The sequence below is a fragment of the Salvia miltiorrhiza genome, chromosome 3 (genome assembly GCF_028751815.1).
Source record: "Salvia miltiorrhiza cultivar Shanhuang (shh) chromosome 3, IMPLAD_Smil_shh, whole genome shotgun sequence".
NCBI classification, from domain to species: Eukaryota; Viridiplantae; Streptophyta; class Magnoliopsida; order Lamiales; family Lamiaceae; genus Salvia; species Salvia miltiorrhiza.
The window spans coordinates 58,820,374-58,840,646 of NC_080389.1; the positions used below are offsets into that span (position 1 = coordinate 58,820,374).

A 20,273-nucleotide genomic window follows, 5' to 3' on the forward strand; every position below is an offset into this window, starting at 1 on the left:
TTGAGGTGCGTTAGAGAAATGGGCCTAGAGTTTGTATAATAAGTGCCCAACTCGGTAAAATGCAGTACTCCATATGATAATGGTTTCAACATAAATTTTCTTGTGAATAATTATATTCACAAACTGATTTTACTAACTATAGCCTCTTATACAAAATAATATTCCCTCCGTCCACTAATTCAAGGCATTCTTCAAGGCATTCTTTTTTTTTTTGGGACGTCGACCAACTCAAGGCCTATCCATTTTTAGTAAGCTTTTATTTATATTTAATTGGTGGGTCCCAAAACAATACATTTTTTTTCCACTCAACTAATAAACAATACATTAATTGTGGGTCCTTTTCTCCACTCAATTAATAAAAATACATTTTTTCTTAAAATCCGTGTTTTGCTACTTAGGTCATGAATTAGTGGACGGAGGGAGTAATTATAAATTTATTGTAAAGTAAAGAGAATAGAAGAAGAAAAGAAAAAAAATAATAATTATAAATTTGTTGTAAAGTAGAGAGAATAAAAGAAGAAGAGAGAATGACATGGTAAAGAAAATAAATCTGTAAATCTATAGAAGTATGACTATGCCTCTATATATTTATAGGAGATACAAAACTAGGGTTAGGGTTTAAGGTTACATCATTAAATAAGAAAATATATATTATACATAAAATAAATAATAACAAATTTATTAATTTATCCTATAAACTATAACGTTAAAATTAAATGTAATTCTTTTTTCCAACTGAATTAAACACATGTGTCAATCTATCTCAAAACTACAATTCTTTTTGGGGGCGAAGGTTAATTTCCGGCGCATGTAATTTAATTGCCTCCTCTTCGAAATCCATGAACTTTTGATCGACGATGAAGAATTCGGACAACAAACGGCTTCTTGTGATACGTAACCGTGGACAGTTTGGTAAGTATGAATTTACCGCTCTTTGTCCGCGAGATTTATCTGAAATCCGTGACGAAAGTTTCGAACTTCCTTTTCTGTATCCAAGGTCAGTAATTCATTTTAATAGTTGCCGGGATTTGATATGTATCTACGAACTTGAAGGCCATATTTATGTTTTGAACCCCACAACCAAACAGTGTCTGTTGTTTCCTACCGAGGAAGTCTCTCAATTTGATGAGAAGCAAACCTTGTTGCTTGGTGCTTGTATCGGCTATGATTCTAAATGTGATGATTACAAAATCCTAAGAGTTTGTGAACGTGTTATAATGGCACCCTCTTATAGGACGCTCAATACTTATCAGTTGTATTCGTTCAAAGAGGATTCTTGGAACCAAATTGACCGTGTTGCTAATCCTGATGATACATCTAAGTCTAGTTTTCAAGCTGCATTTGTTAGAGGTAAATGTTATTGGTGTGTTGCGCTTGACAGAATTGAATCGTGGGATTGTAGTGAGAAAACCTTATCTTACATTGATTTCCCACCAGAGCGTCGTATCACTAGATATGGTCAACTTGTCCAGATTAATGGTGGAGATTCGTTAGGTTTTGTTGGCTTTTCGGATCGAGATCCTAAAGTGGGTCATGATTATGAGGTTTGGGTATGGAGTGAAGAGTTAAAGAGGTGGGATAGACAGTTTAGTGTCTCTCTTGGTGGTGCTGTGGGTAGACCAGTGGGGACTATATTTGGTACATTCTTGTTTCTTCATGGAATGGCTGGCACACCGGATGAGTACATACGTCGTCTAGTAGCTTATGATTGGAGTAAGGATGACTGCAAGGAATCCTGCAAGGAACTCGGTATTCGTAATTATCGCTTTAGAATCAATGTCCTCTGTTATGTCGAGGGCACCGTTGTACTGCCCTGTGGAAAGCATGGAAAGGCAATCTCTGGGTATGTACGCTACTATTCTTCTAGCTTTCTCTTAAGGCATTGTTCCAATGATATTTGACTAAACATGATGGATGTGCGAGTGCAGATCCTCAATTATTAATAATCCTCCTATAGTCACGGTCGGCCCTCCTGAAAAGTATTGCATTTGCGGTTGTCATCACGGGACCAAGAACCCTTTTCGATGCAAGTGTTGTAAACTTTACTCCGATGTCTACAAGCTTGATCTTGAAGATTTTGCTTATAATGGGTACGTTTTTTTGTGGATATGTTCTAATTCTGACATTTTACAAATGAAACGGGAGGACTACATAAAGATGGATTTTGAATATATAGGTGATGCATTGTATAAAGTTAGTCTCTTAAGTAGCATAAATTATTTGTGTTTTAGACTAGTTTTCTAATGAAAAACAACTTTCTTTTATATAGTTTCTTTACTAATTTAACATGTTTGACTGTAGATTCCGCGTCCTTCGTGATATATCAAAGAAGCAATTGGCCCTTACTGGAAATCCTGATGCAGAAGGGGGAAAAAAAAAGAAAAAAAAGAAAAAAACACCTGATGCACAAGGAAACATCTCTAGACATCATCTGTATAAGAGAGAGGGTGGATCGAACATATGTTCAGATGAGGGGGATCCAATGGTAAATATTTTACTTGTAGGCTTACTCAGATCATCTAGTTTGAGTACTGATACCTTTTCTGTTTTTCCAGACTGAATTTTATATCTATCATGAATTGCTAAATTAAGCCTCTGGCTACTTCATTGTGTTTTCTTTCTTTTTTCCCACTTTCTAATTCATGTTTCCCAGGAAGCATTATTGAAGAGTGACGAGGTTTCCGAAGCATTTAAGCAAGAAATCCACAAGGTAGAGAGAGTGTTATAGCATCTTTTTTTTCCAATGATATTCCTCTATGTGACCCACATTTGTTTCCTTTCCTAAAATAATCTTTGTGTTTGCAAAATTAGATGGCCAAATTAATAAAGGACCTTAAAAAGGAAAACACCTTCATGAAGAGCAAATGCGATAAATCAGATATCACCATCATCCAACTGGCCAACGAGGTAAAGGCTTTGCTCATGCACCTATATATATATGGCTACAATAAGCTGTCGATAAACTCCCTTTGATCTTCGTTCTTTCAAATTTGAACATTGAAATGTCTGTTTTGCCCCTTTCGAGCAGCATGAAATCTTGAAGAAACAACTGGAGCAAATGAGAAATCAAAAGGACAAACTAGAATCGCTGTGTCGATCACTCCAAGCAGAGAGGATGACAAATTCAGCTGCAAGCAATGGCTCATATAGTATTCCAGACTAAGCACTGAACTCAGCTGTTTGGCGTGGTATAAACTAGATGTGGATTCTAAGTGTTGATGATGTTAAATATGCCAATAATTTAGGTTGTCCTAACAAATTTTGTTGGCAGAGTTGAGTGAATTTTTGGTGTTTCAGCCATGATCAAGAAACACTGGATTTATTCCCAATTCACCCCACCGGAATCCTGCAGTCAACAAGTAATCATGATCAGAATCAACTCAAGAACCCTAGTTTTTGTGCTGATAAGCTATCAACTTCCTCTGATGATAATCCCTTCTTTGATTTCTTTTGTGGGAATTGAAGTCATCGGTTCATTCGTATTGGTTTTTTTTGTCGAAGTAGAATTTTAGATACGATTATTCTAATTAAAGTCTCTTGGAAAAATGTGGTCTTTATCAAGACTAGTCACTGAATTCTAGTGTTTTTCAAGGGATGACTGACAAAATCTGTTGATTGTGGGTTGATTTTTTTTTATTTTTTTTTTAAATCAAGAATTTTCGCTTTTGGACAATTTTCTTTTTATGGGTTTTGATAGGCCAATTTCATATATTAACTCATATAAATTTATATATATATATATATATATCTTAATAAAGGAAATTCAAATATGATTTAGATTTATTAAATTTTTATAGTATGTTTTTGTATAATTATATTTATTTATATAAACATATTTGCTATATTGGCAATTGGCAATTACGTAACTATGAAGCAACTCATTGGAAAATCATTAATTGGAGAACCATTATTAAATTGAAGAGTTTAATTTTGTAGTAGCAAGTCTATTTAAATTTACTGAAACCATTCAACTCTTTATATTTTGACTTGCTCGTTGATAAAAAAATACTTTGTAAAATAACACAAATAAAAAATTTGATGCATATAAAAATAATTATTGTCATGTTTATTCAAATTACATGGTTTATACTTTATATACATTAACGACTCACCGATCAAACTATGTTTTAGTTAAAAAAAATTATTAGAATTGAAACCCAACTAAAATAATGCAATATCATCGTTCAATATTATAAAATTAAACTTAATAAATTAATCAATTTTATTAATGAAAACAAATCCTATCTTTCTTGCAAAATCAATTATTTGGATGTTGCATAGGAACTTTATTTTAAAATTTGTATTTAAACAACATGACGGCATATATAAATATTCATTCAAAAAATATGTAAATAAATAGTTTTGTATATTTCAGAATATTATATGATACAGTACATAATTATCATTTATACTTGCTTTTGAAATTTGATGATTTATATATTTACACACAATATCAATTATGAACAATTAATTGGTATTTTAAAAATTAAAAACTCAAATATTTTCAGATTCATGTGGTTATTGAGATTGTGCAGTTCAAAATTCGGAAAAATACGCTTCCTAATCTCTATTCTAAAATTGAGTTGAATAATGAAATAACCGAGTTCTAAAATACTATATTTATAAACTTTCAATTTTACCCTTTAAATTAAATTTATTTCACACACTTCTCTTTTTATATATATACATAACTTTTTTTCATTTACTTTATTTTCGATTTCTACAGATTTTATTTCAGTAGATTAGATCTCGCACAAATGCTTTCTACACTCTTTCTTGCCCTATTTATTCCTATATTTTTTGAGATTTGAGTATCTCAATCGAAAGTTAATTGACTAAGTTTTATTTTTTTGTCCAATACTTTATATACTCCCTCCGTCCACGAAAGAACTTCCTATCTTTCCTTTTGGGACGTCCACAAAAAAACTTCCTACCTATTTTTGGACTATACCTCACCACTTATAATCCTCTTACTTTTTACTTTTCACAACTCCCAATATTAATTATACTAACTCTTTTTCATCATTCCCAATACACTCAACTACTTTTTATCCACTTTCAATACACTCAACAATATTTTTTCTTAAAACCCGTGCCACTTCCTCCTAGGAAGTTCTTTCATGGACGGAGGGAGTATATTTTATTGCACGTAATAAATAAATTAAGAAATAGTAAAGTTCCGATACATCAATAAAACCGAAAACAAGACTAGGAGTTTTTGACAAACAAATAACTCTTTCGCCACAAAAAGGGGGATTTAAAAAATTATTTTTCTCGTGTGAAGACTTGGAAGACAAAACAAATATTGCCTCTTAGAATTTTTTGTTTCCCATATATCTTATTATTTTTTGTTTTATTTCTTTTGTAAAATTGTGAAATTCGGCTAATTATAAAATATTTTATATGCATATCAAATTAAAGATCACGATAAATACTTTAATTTGATATATTTTATGTAATATTAAATTTAAAATATAAAAAATTGTATACTCCCTCCGTCCCGCGAATCTTGAGTCAATTCTTTTCTACACGAGAATTAAGAAAATTGTATTTAGTGTGTTAAGTGTGGCGGTTGAAAATGTGAATAAAGGAAAAAAATTGTCATATAAGAAAATGACTCAAAATTCGTGGGACGGAGAGAGTAGTATTTATGTAAAGATTAAAACTTAGCAAAATTCCCTCTCCTCTCTCATCTTCTTTTAAATAAATCTATTTTAATTTTAATTTTCATTATCAGTTTTTTCATTTAGTTTATTTTATTTTCTTAATTTTTTTTAATCTTTTCATAATATCAATTATTGTGATTTTGTTTTTCATTTTTCAACCTTTTTATATATTTGATTCTAATACATTAAATTAAAAATATATAAAAGGGTTTGATGTGGATTGCACGGTGCAAATCTAGTACCTAATAAAAATAAAAAGCTCACTCCTTATATGAATAAAAATAAAAATTAGTAAATATAAATGAATGACTATAATTATTTTGAATAATGTCATACGTTGGGACATCGATCGAGAACTAAATAAAAATATACTATAAGACAATATATTATAATAAACAGGTGAATTCGAAAAATAATATTAACAAACTAAAAAAGAAATTACCATGTTTGTTAAAATAGTGACATACGTTGAGCATATCGATCGCTTACTGTTCGCTATTATTTTTGCTACGCCGCAAGTATACGGTATAGTTGCAATAAATGGAAGTAAAGCCGTATTCCACAATGATTAGTAGTTAGATCTAGTGATTATCCTAATTCATTATGCTATAGCTATTTAGACTAAACAATGAGGTGATTGGTTGAAATATCTAATTAATTACCTAACAAGTTCAAATACAAAGTAAATCATACTAACAAGGTGACTTAGGGACTAGACATCAATGGATAAATAATGGACTTCAATTAGCTCAATAAAATTGTGAAATTTGGCTAATTATAAAATATTTTATATGCATATCAAATTAAAGATTAAAGATTACGATAAGTACTTTGATTTGATATATTTTATGTAATATTAAATTTAAAATGTAAAAAAATTATATACGTACTCCCTCCGTCCCGCGAATCTTGAGTCAATTCTTTTCGGCACGAAAATTAAGAAAATACTAGGGTGTTAAGTGTGGTGGGTGAAAAGGTGAATAAAAGATTTTTTTTGTCATATAAGGAAATGACTCAAGATTTGTGGGACAACCGAAAAAAGAAAAGTGACTCAAGATTCGTGGACGGGGGAGTAGTATTTATGTAAAGATTAAAACTTAGCAAAATTCCCTCTCCTCTCTCATCTTCTTTTAAATAAATTATTTTAATTTTAATTTTCATTATCAGTTTTCTCATTTAGTTTATTTTATTTTCTTAAACTTTTTATCTTTCCATAATATATCAATTATTGTGAATTTTTTTTTTTTCATTTTTCAACTTTTTATATATTTAATTATAATACATTAAATTAAAAATATATAAAAGAGTTTGATGTGGATTGCACGGTGCAAATCTAGTACCTAAAATGGACGCGTTATATACACATGAAATATGATTGCCACCTCCAAACACGAAAGAGAATATATGACGCTTAGGGGTTGATTCCCTTTCTTCCAAATCCATCAATTTTTGATCGACGATGAAGAATTCCGACGAGAAACGCCTTCTTGTGATACGTAACTGTGGAGAGTCGGGTAAGTATCGTTTTACCCCTCTTTCTCCGGGAGATTTATCTGAAATCCATGAAGAAAGTTTCGACCTTCCTTTTCTGCATTCGAAGCCAGAAATTTATTTTAACAGTTGCGGGGGTTTGTTATGTATCTACGAATATGGAGGCCATATTTATGTTTTGAACCCCAAAACCAAACGGTTTCAGTTCTTTCCTACCGAGGAAGTCTATCCATTTAATAGGACGAGCAGCACGTTGATTGGTGCTTGTGTCTGCTATGATTCTAAATCTGATGATTACAAAATCCTAAGAGTTTGTGATGATAAAATACGTTTACAAACTTTTGAGTTGTATTCGTTCGAGGATGATTCTTGGAACCAAATTTCTCGTGTGCCGCCCTTCAAAAATATTGAAGAAACACGTATTTCTGGTTTCAAAGGTACATCTGTTAGAGGTAAATGTTATTGGTTTACTGAGCGTGGCAGAATTGTATCGTTGGATTGTAGTGAGAAAACCTTATCTTACATTGATTTACCACCAGGGTGTCAACTGTGTCATACTCATTCCTTTAGAATATTGAGTGAGCTTGTCCAGTTTAATGGTGGAGATTCGTTAGGTGTTGTTCGCCTTGGATCCCTACAACCTGAACCCGGTAACTACTATGAGCTTTGGGTATGGGGTGAAGAGTTAAAGCGGTGGGATAGAAAGTTTAGTGTGTCTCTTGGTGGTGCTGTGGGTAGACCACCGGGGACTATATACGCTACATTCTTGTTTCTTCGAGGAATGGCTGGCAACCCGGATGAGGATGAATATCGTCTAGTAGCTTACGAGTGGACTAAGAGAGACTGCAAGGAGCTCGGTATTCATAATCATGGCTTTCCGATCCATGTCCTTTGTTATGTTGAGAGCACCGTTGCGTTGCCCCATGGAACGCCAATTGTTGGATCCGGATTTCTTAATCATCCTCCTGTAGTCGAGGTCCAGGAACCTGACTGGTTGGACAACTATTGCGATTGCGATTGCCATGACGATGACAGCACCGAGGACAGCACCGATGACGATTCCGAATGCAAGTGTTGTCGAGGTTACACCGACGCCCACAAGATTGATATTGAAGATTTTGCTGATAATGGGTACGTTTTTTTGTGGATATGTTCTAATTCTGACATTTTACAAATGAAACGGAAAGATGAATATTGAATATATAAAGTTAGTTTCTTAAGTAGCATAAATTATTTGTGTTTTAGATTAGTTTTCTATTGACAAGCAACTTTCTTTTATATAGTTTCTTTACTAATCAAACATGTGTGACTGTAGATTCCGCGTCCTTAATAATACAAAGAAGCAATCGGCCTTTAAACCAATGGCTGGAAATCCTGATTCACAAGGAAACATCTCTAGACATGATCATGTGTATGAGAGAGAGGAGGGTGAATTGAACGTATGTTCAGATATGTTTCCAATGGTAAATAGATTACTTGTAGGCTCAATTCAAGTGCTTGTGTACAGAATAAGTCAACAGGATCCCGAGAGCTCTGCTCATCATCTGACCAAGACAGAGGGTAGATTCAACATATGTTATCATAATCCGTATAAGAGAGAAGGTGGATTCAACATATGTACAGATTCAATGGTATTTGTAGGGTCCATTCAAGTGCTTGTGGTCAGAACAACTCCATGAGCAGGTGGAGGGCAACAGTATGAAGCTGGATTTGGATGGTTTGTGTTTTTGATTGAAATGTTGTTTCTGCTACTTTTTTTTTTTTTTTTTGCCTTAAGGCTTCATCTTCACAGTAGTTATATCAAGGGGGAAAAAAACACGTTTATGCTCTCTTGAAATTCAAAAACAACTTGATTCTTCACATTTGTGCAATTCTTACACTATGTCGTTGATGCTTATGTACATCCATATATTTGGCAGTGATTTGCAGGCCATGCTACATTCCTCCACCAAAGAAGGTACAACTCCCCACAGCATTAGGTAGTGTGAAGAGGTGTGGAACAATCCCACAAAGCATTGATTCAATCATTCAAGCCACCTCACATTATCTGATCAAAGGTACAACACTAACCAATCAAGGGAGCATCTAAACAGCAGCAGCCATGATCAAGAAACACTGGATTTATTCCCAATTCACCCCACCGGAATCCTGCAGTCAACAAGTAATCATGATCAGAATGAACTCAAGAACCCTAGATGATCATCCCTTCTTTGATTTCTTTTGTGGGAATTGAAGTGATCGGTTCATTTCTGTTGGTTTTTTTTGTCAAAGTAGAATTTTTGATAGGATAGTTCTAATCAAAGTCTCTTGGAAAAATGTGGTCTTTATCAAGACTAGTCACTTAATTCTAGGGTTTTCCAAGGGATGACTGACAGAATCTGTTAACGTTTTATCCAGCATTGGAAACTTGATACAGTTAATAATTTACTCATATGGTGAACAATTATCTATCTTAGACGAAAGTAAGGAATAATTAATTATTATAAATATAGTTATCTGTACTAGATTTGCACTAGGTTGCACCGTCCAATCCACTTTTATGTATTTTTATTTTATAACAAATTAATAGTATATAATACCGATTTGTATAAAAAATAATCATCCAGTGGTAAAAGTTTAAGAATTCACACATAGAGATGTTTAAGAATTCAAATTTATTTTGTGGGAGACTTTAGTCTTCACTAATTGTAGAATAAGTAAAAGTTTATCTACATGCTTACGTGAAATTTTTTCTATTTATTAATCTTTTATTATTTACTATTTATTGTTAATGTTTATTTTGAAATGTTCCTAGTGTTTATTGTGATGGATAACTAACTATTGTAATAACTTATACTCCCTCCGTCCACTAATTCATGACCTAAGGAGCAAAACACGGATTTTAAGAAAAATTGTATTTTTATTAGTTGAGTGGAGAAAGGGACCCACAATTAATGTAGTATTGTTTATTAGTTGAGTGGAGAAAAAGTGTATTGTTTTGGGACCCACCAATTAAATATAAATAAAAACTTACTAAAAATGGATAGGCCTTGAGTTGGTGGACGTCCCAAAAAGGAAAGAAGGCCTTGAATTAGTGGACGGAGGGAGTATTTGACTATTTAGATATTTATTAAATTTAAATATATTTGAATAATTAGCAGATATTTGAGAACAAATATATAGTAACATTATTTTTAATTAAGTTCGAGACGAATACGAATGTATAAATGAATTTCATAATATGCAAATTGTGTAATTATGAAATTTATACTCAAAACTATTAACAAAATCAATATATAATATATTTTAGAACTCGGTGATTTCCTTATTTAACTCAATTTTAGAATAGAGATTTAGGAAGCTAGCGTATTTTTCCGTTGATACTTGATAGTTGATGCTCATGGCCCATGGGAAAGCTGGAGATGCAATTCTTATAATAATTCTTAGTATTTCTTTGCAATTTGAATTGAAAAATTTATGCATTTTATTATCAATCATACAAATTAAGCGCTCATACTCAATAGGCCCATTTCACCATTTGTGTCTCATATGTTTACAAGTATTTTCTGAAGTGGGTTTCAGTAGTTCATTGGGTTAAAATCATGATCAATAATACTTGCGTTTCAGTTAAATTCAAGTCCTTTACACAAACAATAGTATATTAGTATGTGAAGTGCATGCGCAATTCTGAAGGACATAACAAATAGCAACTTAATGGAGTATGAAATAAAGATAGTTCTTGCAACATAATAATTATATCAGCTGGGATGCAGTCTGAAACACCAAAAATTCACTCAACTCTGCCAACAAAATTTGTTAGGACAACCTTAATTATTGGCATATTCGAACATCATCAACACTTAGAATCCACATCTAGTTTATACCACTCCAAACAGCTGAGTTCAGTGCTTAGTCTGGAATACTATATGAGCCATTGCTTGCTGCTCGAAAGGGGTCAAACAGACATTTCAAAGTTCAAAATAGAAAGAACGAAGATCAAAGGGAGTATATCGGCAGCTAATTGTAGTTCATATATATAGCCAGAGGCTTAATTCAGCAATTCATGATAAATATAAAATTCAGTCTGGAAAAACAGAAAAGGTATCAGTCAAACTAGATGATCTGAGCAGGCCTACAAGTAAAACATTTACCATTATACAGATGATCTCTAGAGATGTTTCCCTGTGCATCAGTTGCTTTTCTTCTTCTTCTTCTTCTTCTTTTTCTTTTTTTTGCCCCCTTGTGCATCAGGATTTCCAGCCGTTGGTTTAAGGGCCAATTGCTTGTTTGATATATCGGGACCAACCTCCTCTGTATCACTAAGGATGCGGAATCTACAGTCACACATGTTTAATTAGTAAACAAACTATATAAAACAAAGTTGCTTTTCATTAGAAAACTAGTCTAAAACACAAATAATTTATGCTACTTAACAAACTAACTTTATATATTCAAAATTCATCTTTATGTTTTGTCAGAATTAGGACAAAAACTTACCCATTAGCAAAATCTTCAATATACAACCTGTAGGCATCGTCGTAATTAGGTTGAGAACACTCGCAGTTATAAACCTTGATCTCAGGAAAAATGTCCACGAAATGACAATTGCAATTGCAATAATGGTTGTCGCAGTTTAGGAACCGCTCAGGCCACTTGACAAAACGAGGATTAATAAGAAATGAGGATCTGCAGTGGCACATATATCTATCATGCTAATTAGTCAAATATCGTTGGAACGTCAAATGAATTAAGAGAAATTAGGGTAGAAGAATAGTAGGTACATTACATACCCATTGATTGGCTTTCCATGGGGCAGCACAAAGGTGCCCTCAACATAACAAAGGACATGGATATCAAAGCGATGATCATGAATACCGAGTTCCTTGCAGTCTTTTTTCGTCCAATCGTAAGCTACTAGACGATGTTCATCAGCACCCGGTTTGCCAGCCATTCCTCCAAGAAACAAGAATGTTTCGCATATAGTCCCCGGTGGTCTACCCACAGAGCCACCAAGAGACACACTAAACATTCTATCCCACCCCATTGGGTTTTCACTCCATACCCAAAGCTCATAATCATAACCGGGTTTAGGATGTCGATCCCACATGCAAACAACACCTAAGGAATCTCCACCATTAAACTGGACAAGCTCACCCAATTCAAAGGGACGACGCTCTACTGGTAAATCAATGTAAGATAAACTTTTCTTACTACAATCCAACGATACAATTCGGTTACACAAATTAAACCAATAAACTTTACCTCTAACAGACGTGGCTCTAAAACCAGACATATATATATCTTCAAGATTATCAAAGGGAATTTCGCTCCAAGAATCCTGGCGGAACGAATACAACTCAAAAGTTTGGGACCTCCTATAATCTGCATAACCATCATCATCATACTCTACATCTAGAAAATCACCTTGACAAACTCTTAGGATTTTGTACTCGTTAGACTTAGAATCATAGCAGACACAAGCACCAAGCAACGAGGTCATCGTCTCATCAAATGTAGAGAGTTTTTCGGTAGGAAAGAACAGACACTGTTTGGTTGTGGGGTTCCAAAGATAAAAATGGCCTTCATATTCGTAGATACATATCCAATCCCGGTAACAGTTAAAAGAAATTTCTGGCCTTGGATACAGAAAAGGAAGGTCGAAACTTTCTTCACCGATTTCAGATAAATCTCGCGGAGAAAGAGCGGTAAATTGATACTTACCCGACTTTCCACAGCTACGTATCACAAGAAGCCGTTTGTTGTCGGAATTCTTCATCGTCGATCAAAATTTCATGGATTTGGAAGAAAGGGAATGACCCCTAACGCGTCCATTTATTAGTATTGGGTTTGTTTTGAGGTGGGCCTAGGATATGTCTAATAAGGGCCCAACTTAGTATACTTTATATGATAATGGGCTCAACTTAAATTTTCTTATATGCTTCATTTAACTACATTAACATTTAATTACATTTAAAACTTACTTAATACTAATAGGAAAGACTTTATAATAATAACATGAATCATTATTTTTCTATAAAAAGTATTAAATGTGTCTTCAGTTTGCTGAGTTGATTTGATTGATTACTCATCTGCATGGTTGCTCGATTGAATAGTGGCTATGAGATGTGTTGTGTGTCTCGTAGATTGGAATAGAACGGTATGGCTTTTAGTAACTCACTTTTGATCTATGTTAAGTTCAATTGATTGATGTGCAGTGAAAATTTATAAGCTGTTTCACTTTATGTCCTTTGGCTTCAACATAGTTCAATTCTTTTTAGGCATTTGTAATGAGCTTGCAAGACAATCTCTTCGTATATCAAAAGAGATGGAGTACATCAGTCCAAGTCTTGCTAAAAAACATTCCTGAACTGCAAACAATGCTCATGTCCTTATTGATAAGATTTTCTATTAGTTGTTGTAATCCAAATGAAAGAGGATTAATTGTTGTGGAACAGTTGGGTATGGGCAGTGCATTAGAAACGATTAGTGGACAAGCTTTTGGAGCTCAACAATACAAAAAACTCTATCGTTTGTCGTGGAGCTGGAATATTTGCAATGTGGCTTATCCCATGCAATTCTTCAACTACTATCAGATGCAGAGCTTGACTTTTCCCATGCTCGTTAGCTCCTGCTTCCACATACCACTGTGTTGTGCAGTTGCTATGGATGTCTCCATGTGGTTGAATGTAGCCATGAACTACTCCCCTCACTGCGCAAAAACTCGCGCTCCAATTTCTATCAAGATATTCCTTCTGCTCTCATGATTTGGCAATAACTTCTTCTGCCACCAGCTAGCTGCAGTTTCTATTGACATGCGTTAGGCTATTGTAATTTTCTGAAATTTGGTGAGTCTAGTCTCGAATGGTGGTCGTTTGAGCTGCTAATTTTGCTTTCAGGGCTTTTACCAAATCCATAGCTTCAAACCTCAGTGCTTTTTGTGTGGTAAGTTGTTCATAAACATTTCTGAATGCCTTAAACACCAACATAGCTTTTAACCGACTCTGTTTCTGTTTTTTTCCTCATCTTGATAGCTGAAACATTGTTGTAACGCTTTATGCAATACCATTTGGACTGGCAGCAGCAGCGAGGTATATTTATATATACTCTTTGCTCAATTTTGTGTCTTCTCCTTGATTTACAATCTCAATACGCAATTCCTTAATTTGAGAGAAACTTAAACGTGCAGCACTCCGAGCTGCGAGCTGGAAGGCCAGAGGGAGCTCATCTATCTGTCATCGCTCTAATGCTCCTTGCAGCACTAAACGCGTTAGTTGTAAGCCTTACCATCTTCCCCAGCAATGAGAAGGAAGTGGTGGACCTCTCGTTTGTTTTCAGGTACTTGCCCGTTGTTCTGTCATGAATATATGTGAATTAAGTTGGTGGTTGTTGGTTTTGATAAGGTGTTGCTAGGGGTTGTGGGTGGCAGCATCTCGGTAGCGTTTTACCTCTTTTCTGGTTCGATTATAGAGGGAAAGGGCATATCATCACAGCCTGCACAAACAGGTCATCATTTCTTTTCTTTTCTTTTCATTTCGTCCTTCATCCCAATTACTATTACTCCGTCGATCGGTTCGGGTTCGGTTACCCATACCCGAATTTTCGGTTACCCGAACCCGAAATTGCCATATTTCACTAATCGTTTCCGAACCATTTTAGGTGTTCGGTTACCCAATAACCGCTTCGGTTACCCGATTCGGTTATTTGGGTATCTGAAATACCCATTTTAAAAAATTAAAATTCAAATAATTTGTTAAATAGAGGATTTGAATCTTAGTCTCTAGAAAATACACAAAGCAACTTATCCACTCGACTAAAGCTTATTCTTAAACTTTAAACATATCATAATTTTATTTTAGCTAAGACTCGATTTTTAAATAAAAAATAAATAAATTAATGAATTAATAATTAAAATATATATAATATATATATTAAATAATTTATTAAATAATTTTCGGTTATTTTGGTTAATCCGTTACGGTTATTGGGTTAACCGATACCCGAAATTTTTCTAAAAATGATACTCGAAACCGAACCGATACCCAAAAAATTCGGTTATTGGATACCCAAACCCGGAAATTTCGGTTCGATTAACGGATTATCCAAAATCCGATAACCAATTAGACAGCCCTAACTATTAGTATGGCATTGTTGTTTATGAGGAATGGATTTGGCAGCAAAGGTGCGGGAGAGGTTATTCCAAGAGGACTCACTAAGATTCTAAAATTTGTCTACCAAGGAAACATTCTAAATTACCATCACACACACACATATTATTGCTACATTTATGCTCTTAGTCACACCACAGTTTTGCCATACTTTTTCTTTCTTTTTTAGGAACGACTTATTATTTTGTTCGTCTAGAATTCCTTTGTTGAGTGTTTTGTTTTACATGTTTCTTTTTTCATTTTTTAAGATACACAGGATGCATATCATATTATACCATGAATTAGCTAAATATTACAAAGAATTCTACATGTTTGGTAAATATGCAATAAACGTCTTAATTTCGCGGAATGTTAATTTGCAATCGTATTCGTGGATAAATATATAGGTATATATGCAAGATAGTCGAATTATATACGTGCAATCAATTCCTTATGTTTCGATTTCAAATCAATTTTAAATTGATATGATTGACAATTTTATGGTAATTAATTTCTTTAAAAATAGTAATAACTTATTATATAATATACAAGGATTCGATTAAATTAATTAATTAAAATTGCATCTAATTATTACTAGCATATTTGGCTATTATTTGTGTCTTAAGGCATCTGAGAAGAAAAACATTCTTAATTTCTAGTTTTCGTTTCTTTCTTTTCCTTTTCTTCTTTTCCTGAAGCCTGCCTTTTAGTTTTCTTTATAGGCTTATTTCCAGGAAAAATAAAATAAAAAGAAAGATGCATGAGTTGAATTTGGCTTTCTAGTACTTTGTTTAAAGGAGAAAAAAGTTTTTCGTCAAAATACAGAAGGCAGTTATAAAATACAATAATTTAATGCATAGATCACCAATACGTGTAACATTATCTATTGCAAACATAGACGAATGATACATGATATATAATATTAAAGGTTTTCTCCTCATATAAACCCTAAATCATAGCCTAATCCTTAGTATTGTTACATGTCAATCATCCACAACCGCAATAAAAGATGCCACACCCCTAATTCTAAAAAAAATGTCACACTAGAAAGCAATAAAGGATTTGAATTGAGTTTAACTATCCTTCCTGGAAAATATAGATAATTTTAAATTTAATTATAATTACCATAAATATCAAAACTTTGGATTTCAAAATTTTATAAATTTTATTTGCTCATAAATTATACTCCATATTTGTATATATATAGGTCATGCTTGGAAACATTTCAATCCCAAAGAATTTTGATTTACTACTATAATATTTGTTATCTCACTATCGCTAGTAATGGCTAAGCTCATTACATCTCTCTTGCTACTTATGTTTTATCTCTCTCTCGTCTCAGCTGGTAAGAACATCAATAATCTCTTTCTCTCTCTCTCTTCCCCTCTCTCATCTCTTGAGAATTTGTGCAGAAAAGCTTTGCGAAACGAGTGCGAAATTTGATTGTAAAGTGGGGTCGGGAGGAAAATGCTCAGACTATTGCAACGTGCTTCTAATTAGCCGTGGATTGACCCTTTATCGAGCTGACTGTGCAGTTACTGTTCCAACAAATCAAACTTATTGCATATGTTACTATGAATGTTAATGTCAAATCATTGTAATTCCTGGATCATATTTAATAAATAATAACAACTCTTATTATATATGATTTCTAGTTATATTTTGTTTTGTTTCTTTTTCTTTCAGTACCCCTTTTAATTTGTTTCGTGTTGTTTGGTAAAATAAATATTGTGTTCGATTCTTTTCTTGATGTTGTATATTTAATTGTAAAAACAAATGTAGCAGGATGGTTGATATATTGACCTTCGAGAAATTAAGAAAAATAATAGCACAATGATGTAATAGAGGGGATACGTGATCCCGATAAACAAAAGAATTATTTTACGATTTAACCGTGTTCAAAAGAATTATTCCTGTCGAATATTTTTCCTTTTAATTTGACTGAAAAATAAACGTCCGTTAAAAGGAATAAAGAAAGCCAAAACTAGAAGGAAATTGATGTGAATGATAAATTATGCTATGTTATTCCTCAAAAAGTTAAAGCTTAAATTGCGATTTATTGGTATGAAGGGGAAAAAAAAGGGAAGAGTCTAAAAGGAACCTTTGATAACACAGAAAAACAAACTAAGAATTAGGCCTCGCTAAAATCTTATTTCTTAAAAAATTAATAATAAGAAGAAATTAGCATGAAGATAACTAAGGGTCAGACCTCGTTAAAATATTATTTCTCAGAAAAATTAATAAGTAGAAGAAATTGGCATGAAGATTTATAAGATGACGTGCTAGATTTTATTATTTCTCCAGTTGATTTATTTATATACAATTATTAAATAAACACTGTGAATATTTTTTTTTTTTGATAAATTACAGTATTAAATAAAGAAATACACTATGAATAAATTTTATAATATATGTATTGCAATTATTAAATATATACTATGAATAAATAAATTTTTTTTTTGATCGGGCAAAGTCATGTTAGATGTTAGTAATTAGTTCCCCATCCACTCCAAGAACCACCTTATCTCTCCATTCACCAAAATCCACCTTATATCTCCAGTGAATAAATAATTACTAGAGTATATTATTCTTAAGATAGTTGCTTAATTATTAATATTTATTCACATTCAATTATGAAAAGAAGTTCGTAAAATTGCGGGCGGCACTTTTGGCGAATAATGGGAGGCTACATGAAATGGTGAAGCCATGCATTGATATATATAGTATCCGAGCTTACGATATGAGTTAGTTAATTAGCTTAGCTTGTCTTTTCTCCTCAACAAAAGTAAGTGTTTATTTTGGAATTGATCATACCAAAGGAACTAACTAATACAAGACGTAGTGAAGGAATTGATTTTGAAAAGCATTTAAACATGCGAAAAAACATGTGGTTTTTGAATTCTCTCACGCTCAACCGACTGCTCATAGTCTCAGAATTACGCAACTATTTTTAAGAAATCAATATATTACTCAATGACACCGAGCTTTTTTAGTTCACTTCACAAATTAATTAAAACAAATTGTTTTACAGTTCTCTAAATTACTGTGATTTATTTATTTTGACTTAATTTATAGGTTCATTGAGAGGAAAGGAAGAAAAAAATTGCCAATTAAACGTGAGGTTAGATTGCACCGTGGGCAGAGCAGGAACATAAATTCTCTTTTATTGTTTGAAAAGAGAAAAGGAGAGAGAGAGAATCGTTAACAATTCAATTTATTAGTTCTAGCATAAATTCATAAACCCGAAAAACTTTGATTAATTTAAATATTTGTGGATTTTTTTAGATCAATATATATGAATATTTTTTTATATATATGTTAATTTTCTAAATAGCAGCACTACAATCTGATACGGCTATTCCTATCCCTAATTGGATTATTAATAATTATGAGTGGGGTTCTTGATCAAGTTTGAGTAGGATTAGGTTAAAGTATTTCCATATATAATAACTAATCCTTGCCAAGAGATCTATATATAAATTCGAAAAGACACAGTAGCATAAGAAATATGACGACAAAGGGTGACACAATTGATTATTTTGCACCCAAATTCGATGGGAACAATCCACAACAATGGGTGCCTAATATTCAAACATATCTTGATTTCCGCAAGATCCCATTAGATGAGAGATTAGATATAGCCGGCCGCAATCTAGAAGGCGGCGCTTCAGAATGGTATGAATGGATGAGGAGGAATAATTTCTTACATAGTTGGCACGAGTTCTTACACAAAGTCAAAATATGCTTCAGCAGCCCTACCTCCGACTTTACTCACTACCAACCGGAGCTGTCTAAGCTGACGCAGAAAGGGGCGGTGGCGCAATTCCAAGCGGAATTCCAAGGGATCGTAAACAACATTGTCACCGGAGTTTCCGAATCCCTCCTCGTACAGTTTTTTGTCAATGGATTGCAGCACGAATTAAGGAAACAAGTGGAGGCGGCGGAGCCGCTGACGCTTCTGGAAGCTTTTGCGCTGGCGGCGTATTACGAGGAGATGAGCCGAGCCGTGACTCGATGGATTGAGTTGTCGAGTTGGGGATTGCCCGCTTCCGAATTGGTTAAGCCGAAGCCGGTCGGCTCCCTGCCGCCGAATAGGCGGCTTACTCCGGCTGAGAAGAAGGAGAAGCTTAGCAAGGGACTTTGTTTCAACTGCGATAAAAAATTTAATCCTAAAAATCCATGTAAATGTAGAGGATAGCTGAGTTTTTCATGATTATCTATTATAGGCATCTTTTTTTATTCTAGGTATTTTTTTTTTCTAATGATTGAAATTAAATATTATACGGTTCACGATTATTTATGGCACTACAATAATTCCAACCATTGATGGTGTTATTGTTAGTCAAAAGTGGCTGCCACCAACCTTCTTCACCAACCACCTCACACCAACCACCTCTCACCTACCACCTCCAAATCTTCCTATAAATAGAGAGCTCTTCTGCAGCATCCAACACACAACAATACCAAACAATCATCAAAGCTTTCTGCTAGAGAGATAGAGAAAGAGAGAGAGAGAAAATTCTTGTGAGAGAAAACTTCAGTGTGGAAGTTATACACGAGTGATAAAAGTGAGTTGAGAGATAGCCTCTGCGTAGGCAGATACAAAATACAGTGTGGTATTTTTGTTGTACTCCTCCTTTTGAGATTCTCTAATATATTGGTGTGGGTCCGTGGACGTAGGCAGTTTGGCCGAACCACGTTAAAAATATCGGTGTCATTTTTTCTTCTCGTTTCATATCGGTCGATATCCACAATATTGAGTCACACTTGATCCCGGGCGGAATTAGTTGCGTCTAATTTCCCAACAACTGGTATCAAAGCCACGTTGGTGGCGAAATTTTTTTTTTCTTGCGCTGGTACTATTCACGTGAATAGTGAATTCGTGAATAGTGAATTTTGCGAACAGTGTTTCGTGCGCAACGGTAATTATTCTTTTAAAATTCTTAGTATGCTCTGTGGTTGCAGTGTAAACTGAACCTCCACATCAGAAACG

At 33.7% G+C, this 20,273-nt stretch overlaps 3 protein-coding genes and 1 long non-coding RNA gene across 8 annotated transcripts; 3 read left to right on the forward strand and 1 right to left on the reverse strand.

Annotated features, from left to right (window-relative positions):
• Positions 1-731: 731 nt before the first annotated feature.
• On the forward strand, positions 732-3,329 carry LOC131014838 (uncharacterized). Of its 3 annotated transcripts, XM_057942954.1 has the most exons (7): positions 732-1,843; positions 1,929-2,090; positions 2,302-2,500; positions 2,654-2,710; positions 2,812-2,907; positions 3,029-3,188; positions 3,272-3,329. In XM_057942954.1, exons 1-6 carry the CDS (start codon positions 858-860, stop codon positions 3,161-3,163), a joined length of 1,635 nt encoding a protein of 544 aa, XP_057798937.1. In that variant the 5' UTR covers positions 732-857; the 3' UTR covers positions 3,164-3,188; positions 3,272-3,329. The 3 variants fall into 3 exon arrangements, with proteins under 3 accessions (XP_057798937.1, XP_057798936.1, XP_057798938.1); XM_057942953.1 differs by having other exon boundaries at positions 3,029-3,329; XM_057942955.1 differs by having other exon boundaries at positions 2,302-2,485; positions 3,029-3,329.
• A 3,699-nt stretch (positions 3,330-7,028) lies between these two features.
• Positions 7,029-9,588, forward strand: LOC131014839 (uncharacterized). Its single transcript, XM_057942956.1, has 3 exons — positions 7,029-8,288; positions 8,473-8,874; positions 9,077-9,588. Exons 1-2 carry the CDS (start codon positions 7,126-7,128, stop codon positions 8,834-8,836), a joined length of 1,527 nt encoding a protein of 508 aa, XP_057798939.1. The 5' UTR covers positions 7,029-7,125; the 3' UTR covers positions 8,837-8,874; positions 9,077-9,588.
• Positions 9,589-11,128: 1,540 nt separating this feature from the next.
• On the reverse strand, positions 11,129-14,245 carry LOC131014840 (uncharacterized). 3 transcript variants are annotated; one of them, XM_057942959.1, is made up of 4 exons: positions 12,858-12,959; positions 11,927-12,254; positions 11,634-11,822; positions 11,129-11,470 (listed from the first exon to the last, which is right to left on the reverse strand). In XM_057942959.1, exons 1-4 carry the CDS (start codon positions 12,910-12,912, stop codon positions 11,326-11,328), a joined length of 717 nt encoding a protein of 238 aa, XP_057798942.1. In that variant the 5' UTR covers positions 12,913-12,959; the 3' UTR covers positions 11,129-11,325. The 3 variants fall into 3 exon arrangements, with proteins under 3 accessions (XP_057798942.1, XP_057798941.1, XP_057798940.1); XM_057942958.1 differs by having other exon boundaries at positions 11,927-12,518; XM_057942957.1 differs by having other exon boundaries at positions 11,927-14,245.
• A 2,266-nt stretch (positions 14,246-16,511) lies between these two features.
• Positions 16,512-16,953, forward strand: LOC131014842 (uncharacterized). The gene is made up of 2 exons (XR_009098335.1): positions 16,512-16,625; positions 16,693-16,953. It is a non-coding gene; the product is annotated as an uncharacterized LOC131014842 (long non-coding RNA).
• The last annotated feature ends 3,320 nt before the right edge of the window (positions 16,954-20,273 follow it).